At 36.7% G+C, this 20,650-nt stretch overlaps 1 protein-coding gene across 4 annotated transcripts in view; it reads left to right on the top strand.

Moving 5' to 3' along the window:
- dpp6a (dipeptidyl-peptidase 6a) overlaps positions 1-20,353 on the top strand; it is a 345,025-nt gene extending 324,672 nt beyond the window's left edge. For all 4 annotated transcript variants that reach the window (XM_026200773.1, XM_026200772.1, XM_026200774.1 and 1 more), the window contains 12 exons: positions 2,409-2,456; positions 2,548-2,666; positions 4,521-4,568; positions 8,770-8,868; positions 8,961-9,030; positions 11,552-11,746; positions 11,953-12,007; positions 12,551-12,650; positions 15,187-15,245; positions 15,327-15,399; positions 15,482-15,555; positions 18,453-20,353. In XM_026200773.1, the coding sequence (XP_026056558.1) occupies positions 2,409-2,456; positions 2,548-2,666; positions 4,521-4,568; positions 8,770-8,868; positions 8,961-9,030; positions 11,552-11,746; positions 11,953-12,007; positions 12,551-12,650; positions 15,187-15,245; positions 15,327-15,399; positions 15,482-15,555; positions 18,453-18,602 (1,090 nt within the window). In that variant the 3' untranslated portion in view covers positions 18,603-20,353. The remainder of the gene's footprint in view (positions 1-2,408; positions 2,457-2,547; positions 2,667-4,520; positions 4,569-8,769; positions 8,869-8,960; positions 9,031-11,551; positions 11,747-11,952; positions 12,008-12,550; positions 12,651-15,186; positions 15,246-15,326; positions 15,400-15,481; positions 15,556-18,452) is intronic.
- The last annotated feature ends 297 nt before the right edge of the window (positions 20,354-20,650 follow it).

The raw sequence follows: 20,650 nt of genomic DNA, 5'->3' as shown, positions 1-20,650 counted from the left end.
GAAGTAGCCTAATTAATTGTTTGTAGAGAGAGACGTTCAGACGCAGCATGCAGGTAACGCACACACAACTGTCATCTCTCTCTCTCTTTCTCTCTCTTTCTCTCTCTCGATAATTCTTTCAAATAAATGTGATCTTAATGCACAAAATTTCATCTCTGTGTCTGATTTGAAGTGGGCAGAATGCTAGAGATAACGAGCCATAACTGATGAAAATAATTTTTACCTATTTAAAAGTCATTTCTACTCATTTATTCAAATATTGTGCTGCAAAGAGCAATACTAGTTTTAACTTGCCTATAACTTTGCAAATAACCATGGAATAAGCAGGATAATAAATAGTTTGCCTTGCATTAAAGGATTTTAAAAGCACTTTGCATTGGGTGGTTCTTTGCCTCCACGTCGTTGTGCATTTAAAATCCTTTAATGGACTCTAAACCATTGATTATCCCTTACTTATTCAGTACTTAAATATATAAATACACTGTAAAAATGACACCTTAAAAGAAAGTGTAACCTTCATTTATTTTAAATGTACTAAATTGCTAATTCATCATCACAAATGTCTAACTTTAATAAAAAAATAATAAAATAAAGACAAAATTGCTGTTTGCTGTGGAGTCAAGACTTGCAAATATGATTAAAATATGAATATGAGACAGAACTACCTAATGTACAGAAGTTTATTATTACCGGTTTCAACACATAAATGTTTTCCCAAATAAAAAGGAAAGCACTTTTAGAGTTCATCCCACTATCTGATGTGAGCATAAGTATAGGGACAGTTGAACTGTCGATGTAAAAGATTAAAAGTTATTATTTAGTTGCAGATCCCTTGCGTGCTATCAGAGCAGTGAGTCTGTGACCCATAGACATCACCAGACTCAGGCTCTTATGCTTTGAAATGCTTTTCCCAGCCTTTAATGCAGACAATTCCAGCTGTTGATTGTTTTGGGGATTTTCTGCCTTTAGTCTCCTCCCCAGCTGGTGAAATTAATGTTCACTCACACTTAAATCTGGGTATTAACTTGGGCAATCTAAGACTTTCTTTTAAGACTTTTTTTGTTTGTTTGTTTGTTTGTTTTTTTCTGATAAAGGCCTTGACTGAACTGGCAGGATGTTTTGGGTCATTGTCCTGATGTAATATGTAACGCTTTCTGATGAGTCTGGTGCCATTTTCTTGAATGTTGGAAGCCAAGATGGTTTTGTACCCTTTCAAATTCATCCTGCTACTGTCATCAAACATTAAGTCTTCATTAACATTGAGAGGGCCTGTTCCAGAGAGAGCCAAGCATGCTCATTCCATGACACCACCTCCACCGTGCTTTACAGACGAGGCTGTATACTTGGGATCATTTGCAGTTCCCTTTATTCTCCACACTTTTGCTTTCCCATCACTTAGATAGAGGTTGATTTTTGTCTCATCTGTCCATAAATCTTTGTCCCAAAACTCTGGTGGCTTTTGCAAACTCTAACTTTCTATTTTTGGTGCTTGTCAGAGGTTTGCATCTTGCGGTGTAGCTTCTGTAATTCTGTGTCAAAATCTCCAGCAGACAGAAGATTGTCAGCTTTCTGGAGGTTGTTGAGGATTTTACAGACCCGTGTTTTACGGTTCATTTTCACAGCTTTAAAGATGTGCCTGTCATCAACTGCTGTTGTTTTTCTCTAATTGACTTCCTCTTTTCTTTTAGCCGCCAAATTGCTTGCTTTTCTCTCAAAGTCAATCCCCCTCGTCTTCATCCTGGTTTGTGTGTGTCGTCATCAAATGCAAGAATCAGAATGGAGAAGCAATGAATATAACTGTTACGACACATTCGCTGATTTTAATATCTAAAGAATTAATGCAGCAGGAAACAGCTGAACACTTAGAAAGACCTGTGAGCCAGCTGTCCCAATACTTATGCTCCCATCAGATAGTGGGATGAACTCTAAAAGTGCTGAGTTTCTTAGCTGTGTGTGTGTGTGTGTGTGTGTGTGTGTGTGTGTGTGTGTGTGTGTGTGTGTGTGTGTGTGTGTCTGTGTGTGTGTGTCTGTGTGTGTGTGCGTGTATGTATGTATGTATGTATGTATTTAATTTATGGCATACACGCTTTAATAGAAATTACATTAAAGTATATTGTAGTAAACCAATACTGGTTATGAAATTGCATAAAAAGATATACTTAAGTCCTAAGTGGGTCAAATGCAACTCTTTATTAATTATTTTATAATTATTATATAAATACATTTTCATTTAGTTTGAATTAACATGCACCTTTTGTCTGACACATTCAGTTCTGACTTAAGTGCATTTCTGGAAGCATATAATTTCGGTAATGCATAAACTTATGCTGAAGTGTACTTCTTTTTCACCTTTGTATAGCTATTGTTATATGGAGTATGTTTTGATATTGTATTTTTTGCATGAACAGATATTTCCTCAGCACTGAGGATGACCCCAAAAGAAGACATCTCTACAGGTACATACAGCACATACATATCAATTGTTTGGCTTGTGCTGTCACAGGCTTGTTCTCGCTGACAGTGTTAATGTGTCTGTGGTTGTTCCAGCGCAGACACGGTGGGCACCTTCAACCGCCGCTGTCTGTCCTGTGATTTCACTGACAGCTGCGGGTACGTCAGTGGCTTCTTCTGTCCCAGCATGGACTATTTTCTGCTCATTTGTAAAGGTAGACATCTCTTTCTTTCTATTTTTTTCTTGTTCTTACTACCAATATACTACCAACCAAGAAATACTTGCGTTAAGTCTTGGTTTGGCTGTAAAGCTGAGAATTAAATTGAGTCTCTGAACTCACCATAACCCTGACACATTTTCAATAAACGCTTGTGTGTTGACACCGCAGTGAATGTCGAATTAGAACCCATGAACCTTTACTTTTATATTGTCTCCTGACAAGCTTTATGTGCTTGATGAGTTTAGTGTTACGCTAGAAGAATAGAAAACGGGATGGAGACAGTGCAAGCAGACGCATTATCAAAGAGCATGTTGTTATTGCTCAACAGTGAAGTTTTGATTTTGCAAAGTGCATTGATTATTTGGCTTGTATCTACAGCAGCTGATGTGTTCTGAAGGCTTTAATGCTTGTATTCACTGAACCGTTGTGACAGAACTGTGGAGAAATGACTGTTGTGTTTATGATCAGTGCTGATGTGCCACTCGTTAACGTTTCACAGCAGACGCTCATTAACTAATGCTTTTAAGCACCTTTTTCAGTTAAGCGGTTGTTTATGAAATCAACTTTAGAGAACGTGACATGTAATGCTGAAACATAAACAATGACTTAACATAATCACATACCTTTATTTATACTATGGTTATTAGCATTGGATAAAAGAATCTCCTAAAATGCATAAATGTGGTTCTATAAATTGTTGTTTGTATGTTTTTTTAGTTCGATTCGAATATTTTGGATTTGACATAAATAGCTATAACATTATTTTCTGATTCATCATATCTCAAACACTATGAGAGACTGTGTGATGATCCAAACAAGATTATTAACAAGAAAATGTGGGATGGCAGGCAGAAATTGAAAGACAGATTGTTAAGTAATTGCACAACTTTCTGTAAGAAGAATGTTGATTTGAAGTATCATGTAGCACAAATGATGCAGGCTGTGTTACATACAGAAGTGTAAAAATTCTTTCATTTTTACAGTTGTTTAGCAAATTTCAGGCCATCCAAGATGTAAAGTAGGTGGCTTTTTGTCTTCAATGGAACAGTAAAGACATGGTCCTTGGTGATTCATTAACTGCAAGTCTGTTTCTACTGTCACTTTGAGAGCCAAAAACATATATAGGCAACACAACATTAATACCCTTGCCTTCTGAAAATATATTGACATCTTATGAAGCAAAATGATAAGTCTGTGTATGATTTTGTTCCTCCTGACTCACATGAAGGCTGTTTGCCTGAGGTTGTGCATTACAGGTAAAGTTTAGTTTCTTGCACAGACTGATAATTTCGCTTCATAAGCCCTCAATATATCGTACATGTCACAGTATTAATGTTGTGTTGCCGGTAAATGTATCTTTTTTGACTCTCAAAGTAACAGCCGTGGTCTTTCATGAATCACCAAGGACCATCAAAAGCTAAAATTAAATAACAGTAGTGTTCTTTTTGGCGGCCTGTTTTAATTTTAGTTTTAGTCTAGTCTTTGTGTGGAGCTGTCATTTTAGTTTTTATTAGTTTTTGTCACATTCATACAGTTTTTAGTCTAGTCAAGTTTCAGTCAACTGAAAGTCTGAGCATTTTAGTCTTATTTGAATCAGAGTTATCCATTAATATTTTAGTCTAGTTTTAGTCTTTAAAAACTTTTAAAGTGTTAAACTTTTTTTTTTTTTTTTTTTTTTTTTTTTTTGGCGTCTTCTAAATAATGCCGCGAGTGTGGCTTGAGGAAGTGAGAAGTACTTATTGACGAAAACAAAAATAACATCCATTTGTAAAGCATTTGTTCAAACTATGAAAACAAATGAATGTCCTGTGTCATTAAATATTGATGATTATGTTGGTATATTGTCAGGTCCTGATGTTCCGTATGTGACTGTTTACAGCACCCATGACAGACAGAGTGAGTATCCAGCTTTCTTCCTCTCTACAGTATATTGTGTTAGTTCGTGTTTGAGTTCTTGATGATCCGCTGGGGCTTACTCCTGTCATTTGACTGCTTACCACTGAGCAGCATGCACACACACACACACACACACAGACAAACTCACACACACTTTCAGTTTTACATCAACAACAACCCCCCCAGCCCCTTGACTGACTAGCTATGTGTATGCATGACTAAATAAATGCTGCCTTGATGAGCATAAGAGACTTATCCAAAAGCATTTTTAGGAAATCTGACTGAATCCAAAATTTTATTTTGCGACTTAGTAACCTCAATCTCATCTGTGACATTACCCCATTACCGTGAGAAGGTGAGATATATAGGGAACAATCAAAGCGATGCAAATATGTGCACGTGTTTGTTCGTTCATTTGACTTGAAGCGTTGCTGCACACTGATCAATAAAAAGACACCAAAGGTGCGAGAATGATTCAAAAGGATAAGGAGCACTCTGCTCTCTATAGCTCTCAGGAATGCCATACAATGATTGTCCTGCACAAGTGCAAACAGCCAAAACCTGGATATTTTTGACAGTATTAAAATCCTGTCCAGGATGTGTCACATATGAACGGCACATATGGCCACCCTACTTTATATGTGTTTTTATCATATCCTATATTTGTGGTGCATTCAAAAGTGAAAAGGAAGATTTCAAAGTATAGGGAACTGCTCGAAAAGGTGTCCCACAAGGCCTCAATTTATTTTCAGAGAGAAGGTCAAGCAGAACAAGTGGGTGCATTTCTGCGAAACTGCCAGAATATAGAGCGAGCACATGGTGCAGAGAACCCTGCCCCGGGCAACTGCCTCCATCGCCTACTCCTCAGAGCTGTTTAATTATCACAATGCATTCGTTTTATACAGTAATAGAGTCATATTTCATTGCTGGGTCATTTCTACAGTTTAGTGGATTTGTACTCCATGAAGCAATACTGCATTTTTTACATAAAATTTTAATTAGCTTTCATGCCACATGAATTTCCATGCATACAGTAGGCGTTGGCACAAATTGATTAGTACCTGAGAAAATGATTAGTTCCTAAGAATAATTTGTACAGACAAATTCCCATTAAGTTTCCCACTAATGTTTTCTCAACTTCACATTGAAATAAAGGTTATTTATATATACAGTATATATATAAATTAGCAGTTTTGAGTGTTAGTGTATAAATGTTTTTGATATAAAATACAATTTATTGTTATATTAAGTAAAGTAAAACCATTTAATAACTTTGTCTTCCCTATTACATTAGTGCTACTTGCCATTAAATAAAATATTAAGCTTATGCCCTAAATTGCATGACTTGATTGGAGGGGGGGGGGGGGGGGGTGCTTTTATATAGAAAACGTTGTATACATTTTTGCCATTCATCTACACAGCAGCAGAAAACAGGTTTCACAGTGCAAGTGTGTTATTGTCTTTATTGCCGTTATTGTCTAACAAAATGTGAAAATGGTAATATCATGGACATGTGTATTATATAGTGTTTTCTTTTTTACTCTTTTTTTTTTTTTTTTTTTTGCCTGGCGTGCATTATATGGTGTTTGTAGTCATTTTAACAGATCAGTGTGAATGTGGACTTTTCAAGTGGACCTTCAAATGTCCACCCTGTTACACATTGCAAAGTAAAAATGTAATTTAACAGAATAAATGTCCTAGACCACATGCTAAATATTTGGTCAGGATTGCGTTATAATATCCTGAGCTTGACCAGTGTGTGTGTTTTTTTTTTTTTTTTAATGATGACAAGCCGAAATGGAATAGCAGTAACGAACCTATTTTTAAAATGTTAGGAGTAGAAAGTACAGATAATTGCATGAAAATGTAAGGAGTAGAAGTAAAAAGTAAAAAAAAAATTAATCCAGTAAAGTATAGATACCCAAAATGTCGACTTAAGTAAGGTAACAAAGTATTTGTACTTCATTACTTGACACCTCTGCTGGTGAGTGGATTCTAACTTAAACACCAGTTGCATTTCATGAAATCAACAGATATGCCTGTGACTGGCTACACTCTTAAACGCTGCAAAAATACATTGTAAATAGAAACCTATGTGAAAATAAAAATATAAAAAGCATTAATTACATGCTTGTGATGATAGGAAACAGGACTGCATCTTTAGTGCACTGACGTTTTTAGGAGAAAATTCTGAAAATTGTGTTAACTGGTGAATTTGCATGTGGTTAGTTTTGTTGCATGTGTCTAGCATATTCAGAAACCAGGCAGATGTAATGTAAACAGCATTAAAAACTTGATTTTCACCACATGGGGGTCTTAAATTTAACATTTTGCTGGGTATTATAACATCCTTGGTTGTCACTCACATTAATAACCAAACTGCTTTGAATTGAGCACTGAAATGAAGAGTGACAAGTTTAGGAAGATGCTCTAATTACCAGCCTCCACGTTACACACAATCACAGTCACACACACAGGCACACACACACTCTCGCATACTTGTCTCGTTGCATTATATACCCACAGCATGTCAACTGATGATTAGAGCTGCTTCCAGGCCTACCATAGACCGCGTGTGACTGAATAGACCTGCACATGCCTGCTAGCAAAGTGAGAGCACTTACAGATGATTGGATTAGTGCCAGACATGCCATGACTTCCATAGAAATCTGACCTCTCTGTGTTAGAGGCTGGTAATTGTGTCAGTATGTTTATAATATCCTTTAAGCCCAATGATATCACAACGAGAGAGTGATTTAGTGTGACGGTCATCACAGAAGTCACATCAGTATGTGTGTGTGCAGAATGTTTATCAAGTGTCTGTTTACAATTTAATCTAGAGTTCTTAGCCTGTCATTTTTAGATTTTTTCCCATCCATCCCCTTCTCTGCCAGGTCCATTAAGTAAATGCTAAATGTGCCACCAAGGTCAAATTCAGATGACATACGCGACGCTCATACAGATCCTGCTCTATATTGACATAAGAATCGTTGCTGTTTTTCAAATGTGCGGCTGTGTCAATTGCAATGGCGCATTGGGAGCAGCTGTGCTTTGTGAGGCTTGAGTCTGAGCAGGCACTGATAAGCCTGTCTTAAAACGAAACCCTCAACCGCAATGTGCTCTTAATTGTTACATGCACTTCCAAGACTCTATCGCTGCTGCTCAGAATGGAAGGTCTCCGTGTTTACAGCAGCAGACGCGATATCTGCTCTATTTAGTCGCTCTCTATCAGGAAAGCCAGCTGCTCATTGGTCTCTCACAACCTCTGAACATCTACAGCTGTGATTCCTGCAACTGTTTCTCATTTATGTCTCAGAGCAATTAGCTACTCGTTGGGAAGGTATTGTGAGTTTTTGCAGATGCTTAGTTTGAGATAAACAATGAATTTTGCATTGACTTGGTTAATAGCTTGGGAATAGCTCCCAAAAATAACATTTGTGTCATGATTTAGTCAATAATTCAATAATTATTCACCCTCATTACACATCTTTCTAAGTTTCGTTTTAACCTTGGATATCCCACTTCAAAAAATAAATAAAAATGTCATATTTCATATTAAATACAAGATAAGCTCAATTGACAGTATTTGTGGCTTGCATCCCTTTTCCTTAAAATAAATGATTGAAAACTTAACATGAAGCTTATAATTTTATGAAAGCATTTACATTGATTCTTCTGTTAAAAACATCGGCTGTAAATTTGTTCTTGTCATTTACATCCATTTTAAGATTTCTAGGCGAAATGTCATGGCAACATATTTAAAAAAATATTAGACTCAATAAAAGTTTAGCACGTGCAAGGACAATTAAGCTGCTCACATTGGAAGGAAATGAATATCAAATTTAGAGTCTTTGAACAAAACTAGTCATAACATTGCTGATGTAAAAGTGAGTGTTTTATATAAACTGGCCCTGTTTACTACCATTGTAAGTTACGTCACTGTAAAACAGATTATTGAAGTGCACAAGTGCTGCATATACTGTATACAGGCACAGGTCATAAAAATTATTCCAAATGTTGGTGCATTGTTTAAAAGAGACTTGAGAGCTATAATGGAGAGCAAGCTTTTGGAGTGAGAGCAACATGACCATTAAATTAAACAACTTTTATTTGTGACTTGGAACTTTCAATTTTCGGGGTAAACTGTTGCTTTGAGGAAGGGCTTTTAATCACACAATGATTGGTTTCTTTCTTTCTGCAGAGGTGCATGACATCGAATTGAATCTGAACTTGAGGAGAATGGTGAACTCGATGCAGATGCCGAAAGTGGAATACAGAGAGATAAACATCGAGGATTACAGTATGTTATCTAAATTGTGTTCAAATGTTGGTGTTTAAGAAGGATATTAATATAAAGAGTTGCAGATGAATGTCTTTGATTGTCATACACAGGCCTCAGCATGCAGATACTGAAACCTGCAGGCTTCATAGACACCTTACACTACCCACTTCTGCTTCTTGTGTGAGTACATCTGCAACATTTTCTTACAGCCCCTATGCTTTTCTACACAACAACACATACAACCACAAACAAACCTTTTTAAGCAAAAATATGTCAGTGTTCCAAATATCTTCTCTAAACTCCATCAAGAATCACCATCTGGGTTGGATTACTCATTAAAAAAATATAAATCTACACTTCTCTTGCATGCTATTATTTCTCAGAGTTCTACTTATAATGTTAGTCAAAGTTTCTAACTTTGTTGTTCATTTACTCTATTTTCCACTCTTTCTCATATTTATTTGCTGCTGAAAGATTTATATAAATAAATGAATCTTGCATGATAGCCAATATATACACCAGTATTTTGGCTACTCTTAGAATAGAACTGTGCCCGATTGATAAAATAAGATTAGTCCTTTTTTTGTAAATATGAATTAAATTAATGTAATATATATATAAAACAATTCAATTTGAAATGTTTAAATTTACTTTTTAAGAAAACAATTAACAAATAATATATATATATATATATATATATATATATATATATATATATATATATATATATATATATATATATATATATATATATATATATATATATATATATATATATATGTATGTGTGTGTGTGTGTGTGTGTGTGTGTGTGTGTGTGGGTGGGTGGGTGTGTGTGGGTGTGGGTGTGTGTGTTAATTTATCTGAATGTATATTTATATGTTTATGTTAATTTATCTGAATAGACCAATAAAACCCATAATTCCATGCCAAACTGCTGAATACCAAATATGTGGCATTAATATTTAAATAGGGGCAGTCAGATGTTATCATGCTGATTGTTGAGACAACTTCTAGTCATTTTACAATTAAGTTTGAATAAATGGTCCAGGGAGGAAGCTTTGAATCATGAACTTTAGAGTTTGCCTGTAGAACATTGAGCTATATTATATCAAAGAGCATTGTTTTCCGTGATATAAGCCCTTTAGAGCGTGTGCTGCAGGTCATCTTATTAACACACAAGCAGCAGTTCCTTTTCTGCTCTCTGTTCCTGCGCTGCACTTCAGGTCTCATCAAGAGTAAGAGTGTAACTCTGAAATGGACTTTAGTCAGTGCTATTAATCTTGTCTCTTCTGCTGTACACTCTCCACCACTGTAATTACAGCACAAATGAGTTCACCTGCAGCCCGCCTTCAATTAACCCACTGCACCCATCATACACACCGCAGCAGACAATCACCTGTGTTCTCTATAGAGCTGCAGTGAATCTATATTGTGTGTTAGGAATATAGGCTGGCAGCTGTCTCAAAACAAAGTGAGCTGCATACCGACCTCTGTAAAAAAGAAGTACACTTTTGCATACTATATTGCATACTTAAAATAGTACTATTGTTATTTATAAATAATATGCATTCTAAATGCTTCAAAGGAATATATAATTTAATATAGTATAAAAGAATAAGTGTGAAATGAATACTTTATGAATTAAAAATGTAAAGAAATAGTTCACCAAAAAATTTAAATTAGCTAACAGTTAACTCAAGTCAGGCTATTTGGGATGTAGATAAGTTTGTTTCTTCATCAGAACAGATTTTAGCATTACATCACTTGCTCACCAATGGTTCCTCTGCAGTGAATGGGTGCCGTCAGAATGAGAGTCCAACAGCTGATAAAAATATCATCATGAATCCACAAGTAACCCACACAGCTGTTTTCTGTTCAGTTAATATCTTGGGAAGTGAAAAGCTTGTGTTTGTAAAAGTTTTATTTTATTTTTTTACTTCAAACCATTGTTTTTGGCTTAAAGGTGCTGTATGTAAGTTTTTGACTCCACTAAAGCATAAAAATAACAATATGTTCGAAGATATTTAAGAAACATGCTAGGTTAAAATTGTTTATCTGAAAAACAATGCTACATTCAGTAATTTCTTTTGAAAATGTGTGTTCCAGAATGTTGGTCAATGTTGGTTATTTCATTTCATTAATCGTCAAGCGTGCTTGGGTGGAAAATAACCCCTCTCTAGTATTTTTAATTTGGACTGAAATACCTTTTGACCAATTAACCCAGAATGTTTCACCAGAGAAAGTGTTATTATGGGTTGTGGATTTGTATTTTGACTAGTTAACACACCTTAATGACAGATATGATTATTACAAACACAGCTTTTCACTTAACAAGACTTTAATGTACACTACAAATAATAAATCTTTCACAAGAGTAGACAGCACTTTTGGACATTACAGCCACATTAAATTCAGCTAGTCTGACTTGGCACATGATATCTAAGAGAATGGGGCTATCATTGCCACAAATGTTCTATAAGAAAGTGAAAGTGAAAGTGAAGTGACATTCAGCCAAGTATGGTGACCCATACTCAGAATTTGTGCTCTGCATTTAACCCATCCGAAATGCACACACACAGAGCAGTGAACACACACACACACACTGTGAGCACACACCCGGAGCAGTGGGCAGCCATTTATGCTGCGGCTTACTGCTTGCTTTCTAAAGACAACTCTCTCTCTCATACTCTTTCTCTCAGAGATGGGACTCCAGGCAGTCAGTCAGTCTCCGAGCAGTTCCAGATTGACTGGGCGTCAGTGCTGGTCAGCAGTTTTGGGGTGATTGCAGTGCGCTTTGACGGTCGTGGAAGTGGCTTCCAGGGGACTAACTTACTCCATAAGGTTCAGCGCAGGCTGGGAATGTTCGAGGAGAAAGACCAGCTGGATGCCCTCAGGTAGTCGAGGAGCCATCTGCGTCCAACACACAGTGAACATCCATCAGTGCCAACACAGCTGCACGCGCAGACACACATGTGCTGCATCTCCTTAACCGCATGGCAGATTTAGATACAACTGACTTCAATGAAACGCAGTGATATGACCAACACTGATTATTCTGCATGTTCCAGACCATTTAACATTTTGTCTTTGTATTTTGCAGTATTTTGATGCAGGAGCCATATATTGACAAGACTAGAATCGGCGCTTTTGGCCAGGTGAATACTTGTGGTATTTTACTGTTATTACTTGTCAAGACAAGATAGCTTGTTATTTATATACAAGATGTTTCTTTGCCCCTCTCATATTTACAGGAGCACAGAAAGTGCATTAAAGACCTGTTCCAAATCTATCTAAATTGCATCGTAACTGAAATAGAACTTATATCTTTAAACGGTATGCACAAAAAAGAACGCTTCGGAAATGCTGTAAAATAACGCTACTCTGCTACATTCAGTGTGAGAGAGTATGTATTTTGGCACGTGAGTTAAACTCTTCCTCTCTTGCTAACTTCAGTCCTGAAGAAGAGCAGAACGAATTGGTTTCATGCAGTAAGAAGAACTTAATTGAGACCATCTACATTTCTGGCTACATGTTCGTTTTTGCCCATGCCTATTTTTTTTTCCTCTAAAGATTTTTCAAAGGATTAATGAATGCATGTTCAAAGGCTGAATGAGCACAGAGCGTATCAGAAACTTCTGTAACTAGTAATGAGAGTTGTGCTCTCTCAGAGGTCTTGAGTTGAGTGTTTTGTGTTTCAGGTGTATGGAGGTTATGTCACCAGTCTTCTGCTCAGCTCCGAGGACTCCGTACTCAAGTGTGCTGCAGTGCTCTCACCCATCACAGACTTTGCACTATATGGTAGGGTTTGTGTGTGTGTTTCTCTCATTAAGACACATGGAGGGTCACTGTCCTGTAGTATGCCTACAATGGACCTTTTACTCTCCCATGAGAGGATTTATGAATGGCAGTGACTCGATGCAACTATCATTGGTAGATCATGTGACAATAACAGAATGGCAAATATGATGCATTCAGATTATATTCATATTACAAACATTCATACTATGTAATGTACTCTTTTTGCGGTTGTGAAGTAATTTGTTTTGGTGATTTGACATGTCTTGTGAACTGTTTTAACCAAAATGCCACCTAAATGAACAAAAATGCCCCACAAATTCAAGATAAAGAGGCAAAAATTGGCTCTGCACAATTAAACTAAATCTATTATGGCTGGCGTGATTAAAATAAAATGAAAATTTATGAAAAGTGTCAATTCAATGGAACGATGGAATTACGGAATCTGCATACCGTATTTTTCGGACTATAAGTCGCACCTGAGTATAGGTCGCATCAGTCCAAAAATACGTCATGATGAGGAAAAAAATATATATAAGTTGCACTGGACTATAAGTCGCATTTATTTAGAATCAAGAACCAAGAGAAAACATTACCGTCTCCAGCCGCGAGAGGGCGCTATATGTCTTCAGTGTAGACTACAGGAGCACTGAGCAGCATAGAGCGCCCTCTCATGGCTGGATAAGGTAATGTTTTCTATTGGTTCATTTCTCTTGGTTCATGTCAAATTAATTTTGATAAATAAGTCGCACCTGACTATAAGTCACAGGAACAGCCAAACTGTGAACAAAAGTGTGACTTATAGTCCGGAAAATACGGTACGTTGAATCAGATTGCTTTTTTGTTGTTGTTGTTGTTGTTGTTGTTTTGCAGCAGCAGCATTGAGCTTTATAACCATTCAAACACGTTTCTGTTGATATGGCTAATCACAGGCGTTAAGATTAGTCAGCATGTTTTGCTTGCGTGCTCACTGACGGAATTCTCTCTGCACACTTGTGAATTCTCTAATCATAAACAACAAATTGCAGATACAATGTATATTAAGAGATTCATTTCGCAGCTGCAGTGATTAATACAAAAGTTTTGCATAACTTAATTCCATAGACTGACAAGTTTGTTAATAATATAATGTGACATTTCCCCACAAACAATTTGTGTTTCATTTGTGTTCTATAAATCAACATTAATAATCATCAATAAGCAATAATTGACCATTATTTTTGTCATGATATTGCGGCTATACTCACCTGTTATTTATTTATTGTTTATTGCAATTACAATTAGGCTAAAACAGGTTGTTGTTATTGGTAAGAGTTTAAAGTATTTTGATTGATTGAAGAAATTGGCAGAATTTATGCTTTTGACATTCACCCAATAAGGTCAATCTAAGAAATGCCCTTACAAATGTAAAAAAATTATAATAATGACTCTTTAAAACAATTCCTAGTTGAAATGTTGGAAATAAATACAAGAGTTTACATCACAGGACATAATAATTGATTGTTTAATATTCCTTGCACAAAACATGTCAAGTATTAATTATTCAGCTACTTACCTCAAAGTTAACAGTCTGTTAAAAGCCCGCCCTCTTGAGCCGCTAGACTGCTGAAGTAGAGCAACTTTTAAAACTTTAGTTTTCCTAACAACAAACAGAGCAGCATCAATATTAAATATAAGAGTGGACTACAGCTCCACAGAGAGGAGAACAGAGATCTGTTCGGGTGCATCTGATCCTCAGATGTAGATACGATATGAATATCTCAGCAAGCACAAGACATCTGTTGAAAGGATTTGAGCTTATTATTATGTACAGACAACTATAAAAAGAGCAGATCCACATGCATTCGAAATCAAAACATCTGCTGAATGTCCTTTTAACATCCGGCAGGGAACGACACATTTTGTGGAAGATAAAGTACCCTAAAAAATACTTCACCTTGCAAAATACATGCATAAGTGTGATATCATCAGGAATGGGGAATATCCCCCAGCTTCTTCTGATTACTTCTGTGTTGTTGTAAAACTGGCATTTATGCACTGAGGTGACAGATGCTCTATTTTTCACTTGACGCAATATCTTGAAAATAGTGCAAGATGCTGAAAAAACAGTGAGATGTGATGCAAGATGTCACCAACAACTGAACGGACAATTAAAAAAACAGTACAGGTGCAATAATGCATCCTGTGCGAATGTCTCAGAGGAGGAGGAGTGTCCGATTCATCATTCATTTCTGTAGCATCCTGGCTGTGCGTGGTAGTGGATCCCATCAGTATTCTGAGAGCAGGCAGGAGAACCGAAGCACTCCAAGAACTCTAAAAGAAACAGAGGGATGAAAAATGAAGCATGTGTGTGTTCATCATAAACAGTACTTCACCTCTCACAGCGGCAACAGCACAGAAATCTGCTCATAAGTCAGCCAGTGCATCAGCGTGTATTGTGAAATGGCCACACGGTGATTTTTATCAAACGAAATGCTCGGAAATTAACAAATGTCACTGTCAAATGTTGACTGAAACTGTTCTTCTTTCCTGGTTTCAGCTTCAGCTTTCTCAGAGAGATATCTAGGCCCTCCCAAGCCAGATCGGAGGGCATATGAGGTACATTTCCTCTTTTATAATCTGTATTTTGTAGTCACCGTCCTGACAACACTTACGGTGTTCTCTTTAACATTTCCACAGATAGCCAACCTTGCATACAGAGCGTCTCAGTTCATCGATAAGAAGTTTTTAATCATTCATCCGACAGCAGATGGTACACTTCCATTCCAATTCTTACAATGTCTTTATAAAAGAAAGAACACTGTCAACTAGCACGCATCTCATTTACCTTCCAGAACAAGTTCATTTTCAGCACACAGCCAAATTCATCTCCAGGCTGATCAGCGAGAGAGCAAATTACACTCTGCAGGTAAGAGATCTTCAGAAGTTTAAGAGAATTTCTTTGTTTCTTCATTTTAGAGGACATTCAGACAGAACAGTGTTTTTGTGTTAAAATGGAAGATCAATGCATTTTTAAAATATAATAAACTGTGTACTCAAAAGGTAGATTTGAACTACGATTCAGTTTTATTTCCTGCTGGTTAAGCAGTTTGTTATTATTATTATTAATACTTTTTTTTTTTTTTTTTTTCAGTGTACAATATTTTACACTATTTTATTATGCTTTTAGGCCACAGTGTTATTTTGGTATCATTGGGAGACTATCATAATTTTTATTAATGTATCACTTTTTTATTATAAAAAATTATTTGTATTATTATTAATTTGTTAAGTATGTCTAAAGCTTTATACATTTTTATTTTAGTTTTTAGTATTTTTGTACATCAAGTTAAACTAAAATGTTGATTTTTATTTAATTATAAAAAATATACATTTATAATATATAATTTGTAATAACATGTTTTATGGTTTTAGCTTAAAGTGCTCCATGTTGTTGTTTTTTTTGTTTGTTTGTTTTTTTGACTGTGCTAAAGCATAGTAACACCATAATATTTTTGCAAATATTTAGGAAATATGCTAAGTTTATATATTTGTTTCTAATATTTTTGAATTTGCATCTCTTGGAACAGCTGATTTGGAACAGATAGTGTAGGCCATAGTGTGCCTCAATTCTAAGTTTAAGAGGCATTAGACATGAATATAAGAGATATTCAAGATGAGGCAAGCGTGGTGTTTCAGTCAGAGATTAGTTTATTTTTAACAAACATAAAAATGTCATCTTCATTTAAAGTATTCATCAGTGCATTCAAAAAAAACTATATTTAGTTAAACATAACGAATTTGAATGATGATGTAATCAATAACTATTATAATTCGAAAAGTATAGAATAATAGAATAGAATAGAATAGAATAAAAACATGTTTTGAACTTTTGCAAAATATACAGAGAATCAAATCATCTATCTATCTATCAATCAATCAAATTAGATTGCTCACAGAGCTCCATGTGCACTTTTGCTATGAATAACATTCCATGGTAACATTGACTTTGATTACAGGTATTGTAGTTCTTCACTGGAAATTCCACTTCCAAATAAGTACTGTATTTTTCGGACTATAAATCGCATCCAAGTCGCATCAGTCCAAAAATACTTCATGACGAGGAAAAAAACATACATAAGTCGCACTGGACTATTAGTCACATTTATTTAGAATCAAGAACCAAGAGAAAACATTACCGTCTACAGCCGCGAGAGGGCGCTATATGTCTTCAGTGTAGACTACAGGAGCATAGAGCCCCCTCTCGCAGCTGTAGATGGTAATGTTTTCTCTTGGTTCATGCCAAATTAATTTTGATAAATAAGTCGCACCTGACTATAAGTTGCAGGACAAGCCAAACTATGAAAAAAGGTGCGACTTATAGTCCAGAAAAGTACAGTACTACTTTTTGTTTTGTTTTGTTGTTTTTTTTACACTGAATTTGAAAACACCCTTGTGATTTATTCAGAAGCATATATCATCACATAACATCCTCAAGAGCTGATGGCAGGAAAGGTTTATACGTCATCGTTAAAAATCAATTTCTTTATGGAGCAAATGAACGGGGGTTTAACTGTACAACCTGCATCCGTCTGTGAGCATGACGTTGTTTGTCACAGGTGTGTGTGGTGTGGGGTGACGGGATCCTGAGCCTCTGAGCGGCTGCTGCCAGCGGTGGTATTAGACACACTCAGTGCATGCAGCTCATTTAAACAGATTATACAGGCCATTCTCAGGAGCCACACGCTGAATAATCCCATTATACTGTATTCCCTCACTAGGAGATTTGCTCTTTGCTTTCTGCTCGCTTATAAATCTGCTATTAATTACTGGCTGTTGAATGACTGTGGAATTAATTAGGGCAGATATTCATCAGGATGTGTGTGATCGTCGCTGTGTCAAGCTGTTCTTCTCAGTTTATGATCTGTTAGGACGTGTCAGAGCTGCCACGCACACAAGGAAAGTTTGTATCGTCGCAGTAGAAGTTCCTGGATGTTTACGCACTTGGTTTGATTGTTTGATTCAAACCAATGGTTCAATACACAATTTCATGTTCTCACCAATTTCATCTGTTTACTAACAGTGTATAAAATTGGACATTAAAAATTAATGTGTTTTTATTTATACATATTTTTTGTAGGTAATGTAAATGTTTTACCTCTGTCATTTCACAGTCATTTTATGTGGTATAAATTATATTTAAAAACCTTTTGGAATAAAATGGCTAATTTTACAATTAACTTTCTTTTTGTATCCTAAAAATTACAATTAAATAATATTTTCACACATTTTGTGTAATTTTGCATAGCATAATTTTTGCAGTGAAGTGTTGGAGATGATGATACAACTTGGGACAGTTGTGTATATATATATATATATATGTGTGTGTGTGTGTGTGTGTGTGTGTGTGTGTGTGTGTGTGTGTGCGCACGTTTAAAGTCTGATTGTAGTTTAGGGTAAAACAAGGTAATCTAAAAAGTATTAAAATAAATTTAGCAAAAGTAATAAAATAAACTGTTTCCAAGTATTAAAAGACATTGAAAAAGTAGGAAAAATAAAACATGAAGGCATGGGTGAAAACATTTTCCAAGACATAAATAAAATAAAATAAAGAGAGAAGAAAAAGTTTTAATCTGTTTGCTTTAATAAATCAACCAAATAATGAGCCACTGAGACCCCTGGAACTATCCTGCTATTCTTTCACCAACCTTTGATGTCAGACTGACTTACGTTCACTCCAGAAGATGCAGGGTGAAAGTGGAATCAGCCTGACATGTGCTGTTCTGTGATAATGGGCTAAATAGCATGTCTTGTGTCCTTCATTAGATCTACCCAGACGAAGGACACTTCATTCACAATGAGGGAACGCGGCAGCACCTCAGTCAGTCGCTGGTCAACTTCTTCGAGGAGTGTTTCCGGCTCCCGGACCAAGTGTTCGAGGAGGCACTAGAGGAGGAGAGCGAAGAGGAGGGTTAGTCCACCCGCTCCATGATGTCCAAGCACAAAGCCAGCTCCTTTTGCCACCTGATATGCAACCCATAGATTTGAACCCTCCAGTTTTCAGTTCCCTCCCGGTGTCGCATGCTGACTCTGAGACCGTCCTGCCTCGTGCTCCTGCCTCGGCTCCCCTTCAGGTGCTCCTCACTATCCATCAACCCCCGACAGACTGCGGCTGTGCATCGTGGCGTGGCATCTGGCTGGCGCCACATCGTCCCACTCTCCCCTGCAGGCCAGTTATGAGCTTCTGAAGGTGTTGGGAGTCTCCGGTCTGTCCATCACGTTGACGAATGAGACGCTGTGATATTAACTGACCGCCAAGCGCGAAGGCCTTTGAATCCCTAAGAGCTGTGAGACTCGCAGCTAGACTGAGGGGTCATTTGGTGTTTGATTCAAATAGGTATTTGGTGTTTCGGGCAAAGGGGTTGTTGTCGGGAGAATGTGTCATTTGTGGTTCAAAAGGTCTTCTCATGTCCAATTGTGCTCGTGTCTGGTGTTGCAATGTAAAGTCGCACATGAAAACCATTCACTTGGAACTTGTTTTCAGTGTTCAAGCGTGTCCGAGTCTTGGAAATCTTGTAGCCTCATGTGTGTATCTAGATGGTGTTTATTCTTTGCAGAAACTTCATCAAGCAGAAGGGGAGCTAAAACGATCCTCATTATTCTCACAGACCATGACAGTTGTACAAGACTGTTGATCCCACTTCTCAGCGTGCGTTTCCTTGAAGTGATGGTCTGTCAGTGCTGAAGAAAGCACTGTATGTTGATTTAGTCACTGTGCCTTATTACGGGAGCGAACAATCAACTTCGAGGAGCCTCCTTGTGAATATCATCACTCATTCAAGGCTTATGTCGGACTGACTAAAATCCTGTATCTAAAACGCTCTTGTTACATTGTCGATGACATCACGGTATACATTACTGACTGTAATAGCATTGCGAAAACGCTGTTATTTTTGTTTGCGCGCGTGTGAGCCAGTGTTGTTTTAGCATCAACAAAACAAACTCGCTCGCATTCTCCTAATAGCGCTTTTCCATCCTCTTTAAAGATCGAGTAATGGAGCATGAAATTAAAATGTATGATTTCAACATTACCTCAGTATTAAACTAAAGCCCCTCTGAGGCTTTACAGACACTTTGTAGAACATTTGTTAATTCATGCCCAAAACAAATCTGTACATAAAAAGTATATTAAGTAGGGTAGGAAACACTTCTGTGTTAAAGGGATAGTTCACACCCAAAAACAGCTTTTCTGACATTGACTCAACCCTTGTGGCACTCCAAACCTGTATGACCGACTTTCTTTTGGAGAAGAGGAAAGAGATGTTTAGCAGAATGCTCATGCTGTTCTTTCAATACAAAGAATGTCCACGGTGTTGTTGAATGGAAAGAAGTCCTCAGTGTTTCAGAAAAGAAAGTACAGTAGGTTTTTCAGATTTGCAGTGAGGTTGAGTATAAGTTGGAAGAATACGCTCTCTTTAACGCTCATGAAATACAATACTGTGCAATGTTTAACATTACAGTGGTGGAAGTCACATATGCTATGTTTGTTTGTTCTGCACAGTGCTGTATATGAACAGTTATTGGTTGTAACTTTTGCCTATAAAAGCTCTTAAAGATGAACTTTTATTTTGTTTGAATGAAACGTTCACGTTTGATCTTGATGCATTCATACTGCATGTTGAAAAACCATTTGCAACTCAAGAGCTATTTTTAAAAACAGTCAAATATCTGCATAGTATTTTTGACGGCTTGAATGTTCTGACCTTGCATTTCACTTCCGGTAGTTTTGTGAGTGAGATCTCAGTCTTGTCTGCTTGATGTATAAATGTTACTGGAATCTTATTTAAGTCTCTGAATATGTGAGTGTTTCTTGTACATAAAGCATATGAAGGTATTTTGTTCTCCCGTGTTGAGCAGAGCTCCGGAAGTCCTGAAATGAGCAGTGAAAAATCACATGGGACCAAGAGAATGATGGGATTGCTGTTTACTGACTCGGCAAGAACAGGCATATTTGACACCACTCA

Source organism: Carassius auratus, chromosome 24, assembly GCF_003368295.1.
Source record: "Carassius auratus strain Wakin chromosome 24, ASM336829v1, whole genome shotgun sequence".
NCBI classification, from domain to species: domain Eukaryota; kingdom Metazoa; phylum Chordata; class Actinopteri; order Cypriniformes; family Cyprinidae; genus Carassius; species Carassius auratus.
The sequence above is the reverse complement of the archived record's forward strand: the minus strand, read 5'-3'. Positions and strand labels throughout refer to the sequence as shown.